Source organism: Eptesicus fuscus, chromosome 13 (assembly GCF_027574615.1).
Source record: "Eptesicus fuscus isolate TK198812 chromosome 13, DD_ASM_mEF_20220401, whole genome shotgun sequence".
Lineage (NCBI taxonomy): Eukaryota > Metazoa > Chordata > Mammalia > Chiroptera > Vespertilionidae > Eptesicus > Eptesicus fuscus.
In genome coordinates this window covers 66,248,319-66,256,573 of record NC_072485.1, presented here as the reverse complement: position 1 = coordinate 66,256,573, position 8,255 = coordinate 66,248,319, and the positions used below count along the sequence as shown (strand labels likewise).

At 40.4% G+C, this 8,255-nt stretch overlaps 1 protein-coding gene across 2 annotated transcripts; it reads left to right on the top strand.

The window, feature by feature from the left end:
• The first annotated feature begins 287 nt into the window (after positions 1-287).
• On the top strand, positions 288-7,480 carry LOC103302257 (olfactory receptor 8K3-like). Of its 2 annotated transcripts, XM_054725147.1 has the most exons (3): positions 288-1,198; positions 2,882-2,902; position 7,480. In XM_054725147.1, coding segments are annotated over exons 1-3 (933 nt in total). The 2 variants fall into 2 exon arrangements, with proteins under 2 accessions (XP_054581122.1, XP_008157516.1); XM_008159294.1 differs by lacking the exons at positions 2,882-2,902; position 7,480 and having other exon boundaries at positions 288-1,229.
• Positions 7,481-8,255: the final 775 nt, after the last annotated feature.

Sequence of the window (8,255 nt, the reverse complement as noted above, 5' to 3'; positions counted from 1 at the left end):
ATAGTTTTCTTATTTATGCACCTAATTTCTGTCAATTGTATTGATTGTTTTGTCCTGTATCACTCACCTCCACTTGAGAATCACCAACTATTTGTCTCTAGCTCTATTTGCAAATATTATTTTTTGTGTGTGTGAGACAGGTTTGTTTTCATATATTATAAACTGGAAAGTTTAGATGCATCTTATTTATACTAGCTTTGAATACTAAGACTCTTCCAAGTATAATACGTGAAATCTTTTGACTATGCTGATGTCTCTTTCCAGAATAGGTTTCCCGAAAAATGTGCATGGAAACACAAAATCTAACAGTGTTAAATGAATTCATGCTCACGGGGATCACAGACCGCCCTGAGCTGCAGGCTCCATTATTTGGACTCTTCTTGATTATCTATGTGATCTCCGTGGTGGGCAACTTGGGCATGGTCATCCTCACCAAGGTGGACTCCAGGCTCCAAACACCCATGTACTTCTTTCTCAGACACCTGGCTTTCACTGATCTTGGTTATTCAACAACTGTAGGACCCAAAATGTTAGTAAATTTTGTTGTGGATCAAAACACAATCTCCTATTATTTTTGTGCTATACAACTAGCCTTTTTTCTTGTGTTTATTGTTAGTGAAATTTTTATTCTATCCGCAATGTCCTACGACCGCTATGTGGCCATCTGTAACCCTCTGCTTTACCCAGTCATCATGTCACAAAGGCTGTGTCAGCTGCTGGTGGCTATTCCCTATCTCTATAGTACATTTGTTTCTCTTCTAGTCACCATAAAGATTTTCAATTTACCTTTCTGTGGCTACAATGTTGTCCCTCATTTCTACTGTGACAGTATCCCCTTGTTATCATTGCTTTGCTCAAATACACATGAAATAGAAATGATTATTCTGAGTTTAGCTGGTTTTGATTTGATTACATCTCTTCTGGTAGTTCTTGTGTCTTACCTCCTCATTCTTAAATCCATTCTCAGGATGAACTCTGCTGAGGGTCGGCACAAGGCTTTTTCGACCTGTGGGTCCCACCTGACAGTGGTCATAGTGTTCTATGGGACTTTGATATTTATGTATGTGCAACCTGAGTCCAGCCATTCCTTTGACAGTGATAAAGTGGCTTCCATATTTTACACCCTCGTTATCCCCATGTTGAATCCCTTGATCTATAGCTTGCGGAACAAAGATGTAAAATGTGCACTACAAAGGGTGTGGAAAAAACTATGTAATACTTTTTCTTAAGGGTTTACATACAATACAATTCCTATAAACTAGGTTCTGGACTTTAAATTTTGCTGTATATTCCTCCTAAAGAAATAAGAAGCACAGATGAGTTTAACATGAATTACTGTCTTACTGATGCTAGGCACTTCTAAGTCTTGTAAATAGATTAATGAACAGGATAGTAAAAATATTTGCCTTTCTTGAGGGGAAAGTTGGATTATATACTTAAGCTATATGTGTAGTAGAATGTGTTGGGTGAATATAGAAAAAAATCTGTCAAGGATTCTGGTGTTTCATTTTTATTAGAATAAAATCATAGCATACGTATGTGTGAGTGTGAGTGTGAGTGTGAGTGTGAGTGTGTGTGTGTGCCCTTTCCTTTCCTTTGGATTTAGCCTTAATACTTTCCCCGGATATGTTTTAGAATGGTACTTACTAATGGTTGTGAATGTGATAGCTGATGATTTGAAGTGCTCAGTCACATTGCTTTGCTTAAATACCCCTTCCAAACATTGGGATCCCACTGTTTCCTCCTCATTGCCTCTCTTCCATATCTGAGTCTGTTAACTGAACATATATGGTAATTTGGCAGTCCAGAGGTTCTGATTGGCACCTGATTTTGTCTTTATTAGTCCCTTTTGTTGATATCAGATGATACTCAAATTGAGGTAAATTTCTGAGGCCACACAGAGAAGCTCCTAGGTTTGTACTGTCCCCCCACCCCAACTAGTTGTTCTTTTTTTCCTCCCAACTAGTTGTTCTTAATAACTGGATGTTTGGTTTTTGAGGTTATAGTTCCTTATCTCTTTGAAAAAAATGTAATTTTCCATTTTTAAAAGTTACTTTTATATCCTGGGTAAGAAGACTATCCTATGATAAATTAATTGTGCTGCCTCTCCTTTCTCAGGCTCTTCCCCAGTTTTAATCATTATTGACTATGCACTGTGTTTTATGTTTTAACTGACTTTATTGTTTAACTGCATCGGTTATCATCATTGTGGGAAGCAAAGGAAAAGATTCCTGTTGTTTGCACGATGTCCTCTTTCTAATGTAAGTGAAGCCTGATACATGACCAGAACGGAATTATCTTGCCTTTTGTACGTAGTTACTACATGTCACTTTCCACATTTTCCCATGTGCTTAATTTTATTTTCCTTTTGTTTACTTTTATTCTTCTTAATACTTCTGGGATTTTATTAAAACTATTTGTCTACAATATTTACTGTGTTCACTATCATGGTATTAAAATTCGGTGTTTTAGCCAATGAACGTTTAATAAAAATATTTCATTGGAATAACATTTTTAAAGTGCATATACAAATCAACCAAAATGCCTTTCAGTAGGTGGAGGGACAAATAAACTATAGCACATCCAGGTAATGGTATTTTATTTGGCACTAGAAAGAAGTGAGCTAACAAGCCATGAAAAGATGTGGTGAAACCTTAAATACATGTAACTACGTGAAAAAAGCTAATCTGAAAAGACAATGTACTGCATGATTCCAATTATGTGACATTCAGGAAAAGAAGACATTAAAAAGGTTGCCAGGGGTTAGGGTATAGGGAAAGATGAACAGGAGGAGCTTGGAGGATACTTAGAGTAGTGAAAATGCTTTATATGAAATTATAAATGTGTATACAAGTCATTAAATATTTGTTCAGACCAATAGAATGTACAACAAACACCAATAGTGAACCCGATGTAAACTATGGAGTTTAGACGAAAATGATGTGCCAATGTAGGTTTGTGGATTTTAACAAATGTACTACTTTGTTAAGGACTGTTGCTAATGGGATGGGTGAGGCTAGCATTTGTAGGTCAGGGAATGGAATATATGAGAATTCTCTGTGCCTTCTCAATTTTTCTGTGAACGTAAAACTTCTCTAAAAAATAAAATAGTCTTACAATATAAAAAAAGTACACAATACAGTGTCATGTGAAGATAACTATCAAATTGTTAATGCAGTTAAAAGGAATCTTGAAGATAATCATTATTACTACCAAGTAATAATATCTCAAACTTTCGAGCATTCTACATGTCTTGATGACTTTGATTATCACAAACAACTCTGTGAGATAGGTCTTATTAAAATTTTAATTTTTTAGATTAGAAGAAGGTAATCCAGAGAAGCTAAGTAAATTGTCCAAGTCCACTAAGATATTAGGTGTTAGAACCAGATTTCAAACCAGGTAGTCAAGTTCATGCTCAAGACTTTATGCTCTTAACAAGGTCCCTACGTTGTCTTTTAATATAATTTTTATGCTTCATGGATGTCATCCCAGAGATAACAGGGAGTAAAACTTCACCTCAGCAGACATAAGATTAGAAAAGGAGAAATAACAGAAAGATTTAAAAACAAAACAAAACAGTGAAAGCCATGGCTGGCACAGGAAATGAATTCAAGAGAGAGATAATTATTCAATTATAAGTAAATAAATTAACTCACATACATATAAATTAATCATGTAATTATTTTTAAATGAGTGATTTTGCTCAAATAGAAAGCCAAAACAACGTGAAGACAGGTCAGAGTCTGAGAAATGAAGATAAGGAGAAGCAGAATTCCAAAAGATCCAAAAGGCTATTGCTAATTTTTTGTAGGAGGAATTCTTCCAGGGACATTGTAAGAGATAAATGTTCTTCCTCAAAACAACTGAGGTCTGTGAGGGGGATATTTATTCTCCATTCTCCATTACCTTCTGCTTCTTATGTTTTGAAGAACCTTTCTATGAGCATTTAATCCATTTGGGAAATTTAATTTAAGAGTAATAGAATATATTGACTCAGATATTGTTAAGCTATTGAACAAATAAATGCCTTGAGGCCTAACGTGAGATCATTTTTTATTTAAAATTAAGCCCTCTTCCTTGAGCCAGTGTTTGTTTCATAACCTATTACATGCATTGGGAAAAACATTCCTAAATGATACAATGGAAATGGTGGAGTACCATGTGCAGTTGTGAAGGTTGGGCACCATGTTACTTTAGGGTGTGCCATTCATATGGACGAAGGTGTGAAAAAACCCTCCCCAAAGATGTACAATTTATAGAATATTGTCCTGATTCATGTACACACTCAACAACTGCCCATCATGGTGATTAGACTGATAAAGGGAAGAACATACCTCTCAGGAATATGTATCAAACCTATGAGGGAAACATCACTAACCAACATATACAGTTTTTCATTGAAAGAGCTCCTGAAATATGAGAGAGAGAATGCTAATTGAAAAGTAAGAATATGAAAGCTAAATATTATTATGTTTAGAATAAGAAAAGATCTGTGATTCATTAAATTTTTAATGATTCACAATAATCATAATATTCCCATGTCAAATTTCATATGTGTATGATTTCTTATTGGAGAAAGGAAGCATTGCATTCCCTGGAGAATATATCTATCTATATCTATATCATCTATACTAGTGTATCTTTATCTCTATCTCTATCTCTATCTCTATCTCTATCTCTATCTCTATCTCTATCTCTATCTCTCTATCTCTATCTCTATCACTATCTCTATCTCTATCTCTATCTCTATCTCTATCTCTTTCTCTTTCTCTATCTCTATCTTTATCTCTATCTCTATCTCTATCTTTATCTCTATCTCTATCTATCTCATCTATCAATGTCCATATCATCTATGGCTACCTATGGATTCCCTGGAGAAATTATAACCACTGGAGAGCTGAAAACAGATGCTATGAGGTAGAGAGGTCTCAGAAGTCAGGAAGAGCTCTAATGTCTAGTTTGTGAGCAGCAGACCCTGGAACAGTGAGCGTCATGACCTTCACAAAGCCATCTGGTGTTTCTCCCATCCCCTCCTGTGTCATATTTGATTATAGTCAAATTTAATTCTATAGAAATTATGGACTTATTTTTTTTAATGATTTAAAAGTAGAACAACACAGATATTTTTTCAAGGCTTTGGTTTTTTTTACAGTCATTAAATTTTGTGTAGTCATAAAGAATGTCATACCTATTGAATAAATGTAGTCTCTATCTCTTCCAGAGATGATTATACATAGATTAACCTGTTGATTTCAGATCCAGTAACAGTCACATAAATTGACTTTTCCCTTGTGGCTAATTTTTATTTTATAGCAACTTATAGATAATTCACAAACCATTTATGAGGTTTATTTTAGGAATACAAGCCCAGTTCAGCATTGAAATATAGTAATGTAATTTATCATATCAACAGAATTAAAAAGGAAAATGATGAACTTCTCAATTGATATAGAAAGAGCATCTAATGAAATTCTGTATCCATTCATAGCATAAAATTAAACTCTCAGCAATCTAAAAATGGAAACTTCCTAAAAATTGATTTAAAATTTTTTTCATCTACAATAAAACTTACAGAGAACTCCATATATAATCATGAAAGGATAAGTCTTCTCACTAACACTGGACAAGGAGAAGGCTGTTTTATGACCACAGCTATCATCTATATATATAAAAGCCTAAGTGACCCTTACAATCAAACGACTGGAACAACCGGAACGACCGGTTGACCAGTCGCTATGACATGCACTGACCATCAGGGGGCAGATGCTCAATGCAGGAACTGCCCTCTGGTGGTCAGTGCGCTCCCACAGCCAACTACCCATAGCCAGCCAACATCCTCTGATTCCTGCCTCCCAGCCAGCAAACATCCTGCAGTCTCTCCCTCCATCCCTCCCCCCATCCTGCAGGCCTCATTCAGCAGGCCCCGGCTGGCAGGCAGCAGGCGCCCAGACCCCAGCTAGCAGGCACCGGCTGCCTGCCAGCAGGCCCCAGCTGGCCCGGCCTCAATCGGGACTGAACGAGTCAGCCCTGATAGGCCCTGATCACTGGCCAGGCCTAGGGACCCTACCTATGCACGAATTTCATGCACCAGGCCTCTAGTATATCATAATGGTGATCCCAGCCTGTGTAATAAGATCAGAGGAATAAATAGAAGATGTAAAATTTTAAAAATAAATAAAATAGTCTCTATTTGAAGATGATGTGATTGCTTATGTAGAAAATGAATCTGCAAAAGTTAATATCTATCTATCTATCTATCTATATGCCTAAGTGACCATTGTAACTGAACGGACGGCTGAACAGGCTGTGTAGGGTGACCAGGCCAGCAGGGGGGTTAGTGAGGGGTGCTCAAACGACCAGACAGCAGGCTGCATGGGGTGACCAGGCCCACTGGGGAGGCAGTTGGGGGCAACCAGGCCAGCAGGGGTGGGCAGTGAGGGGTGACCAGGCTGGCAGGGGAGGCAGTAAGGGGTGACCAGGCAGGCAGGCAGGTGAGCAGTTAGGAGCCAGTGGTCCCAGATTGTGGGAGGGGTGTCCGACTGCCTGAGACAGTAAATATAGTAATATAATTTATCATATCAACAGAATTAAAAAAGGAAAACTTTTAATTATGAGGGGTCCTGGATTGGAGAAGGTGCAGGCTGGACTGAGGGGACTCTCCCCCCCCCCCATGCATGAATTTCATGCACCAGGGCCTCTAGTCCTATATAATAAAGAGGTAATATGCTAATTTGTTTGTTAGGGTATCCAAGTCACCACCAGTAAACGGGTTGCTCACACACAGGAGCTAGGGGGCAGGGACGGGGGCCCAGAGGAAGGGAGGACAATCGAAGGAAATGTGTCTAGACCAGTGATGGTGAACCTATGACACGTGTGTCAGCACTGACATGCGTAGCCATTTCTGATGACACGCGGCCGCTGAGGCGGCTGCATGCAGAGGATGAAACATTTGCTGCTCCTGAGGATGAAACATTTGCGAAATAATGTTTTTTCCTCAAAGTGACACACTACCCAAGTTATGCTCAGTTTTTTGGCGAAGTTTGACACACCAAGCTCAAAAGGTTGCCCATCACTGGTCTAGACTTTCCCCAGCCCTCTCCCTCTTTCTGATACCTAAAAAGCCCCAGGCCCCACCACAGTTCTGTGGGGACTTCCGCCCCCAGCGGAGGCACGTCCAGGCCTGCCCAGTGCTAATGTCCCTCCCAGCACTGAGGTGAAGCTGTCTGCCTGCATCCCTGGCCAGGGACATGATGCTGTCTGCCTGTGTCCCTGTCCTGGAACGTGACCCTGCCTGCCTGTGTCCCTGACCTGGGATGTGGTGCTGCCTGCATGCATCTTTCCCCGCAGTGCAGAACTGCTTCAGTGTTTCGGTGAACTTTGCAACAGACCCAAGGAGGAAACCGAGAGGGGAGAGGCCAGGAGCTGTGGATTCCCAGTGCTTTAGTCACTTGAAAACAGCCCTGCTTGGAATGTGAGGTGGCTGTATGTTCAGCTGAGAAGTGAGAGGGCTGAACACCACCATCACTGGGCTCTGGTCAGTCAGAGACCAGAGCTTCCACCAAGAGAAGGAAAAAAAAGAGGGAGGGGCCCAGAGGAAGGGAGGACAATCGAAGGAAATGTGTCTAGACTTTCCCAGCCCTCTCCCTCTTTCTGCTGCCTACAAAAGCCCCAGGCCTGGCCACAGTTCTGTCTATACCTTTTAGACCCCTGTTCTCCAATCACAGAGGAAAGAAATAAGGAAGGAGTCCGTGCTGCCTCCAGAAAGTATCTATATACCTGATCGGCCGGTCGCCTCCCGCAGAGGGAGGCCAGACTGCAGCTTAGGCAGAGGTGTGATGGGGCGTCACCTTCCCCTGATCGCCGGGTCGCCTCCCACCCCTGAGGGCTCCTGGACTGTGAGGGAGGGCATGCTGGGCTGAGGGACCCTCCCACCCCCATGCATGAATTTTTGTGTACCGGGCCTCTAGTAACTAATAATTAAATATAAGATGTCACAGTATGCACAGCCAACACACAGAATTCCATTGCATTTCAGTATATAAGCAATATACATTTGAAAGTTTATATAAATACTAGAGGCCGGATGCACAAAATTTGTGCAAGAGTAGGCTTTCCTTCCCCCAGCTGCCAGCACCAGCTTCCCTCTGGCACCCCAGATCCAAGCTTCCCTCCAGCCACCAGCAAACACCCAGGACCCGGGCTTCCCTTGCAGCCCGGCTTCGCCCAGAAGGTCATCCGGAAGGACATCCAGT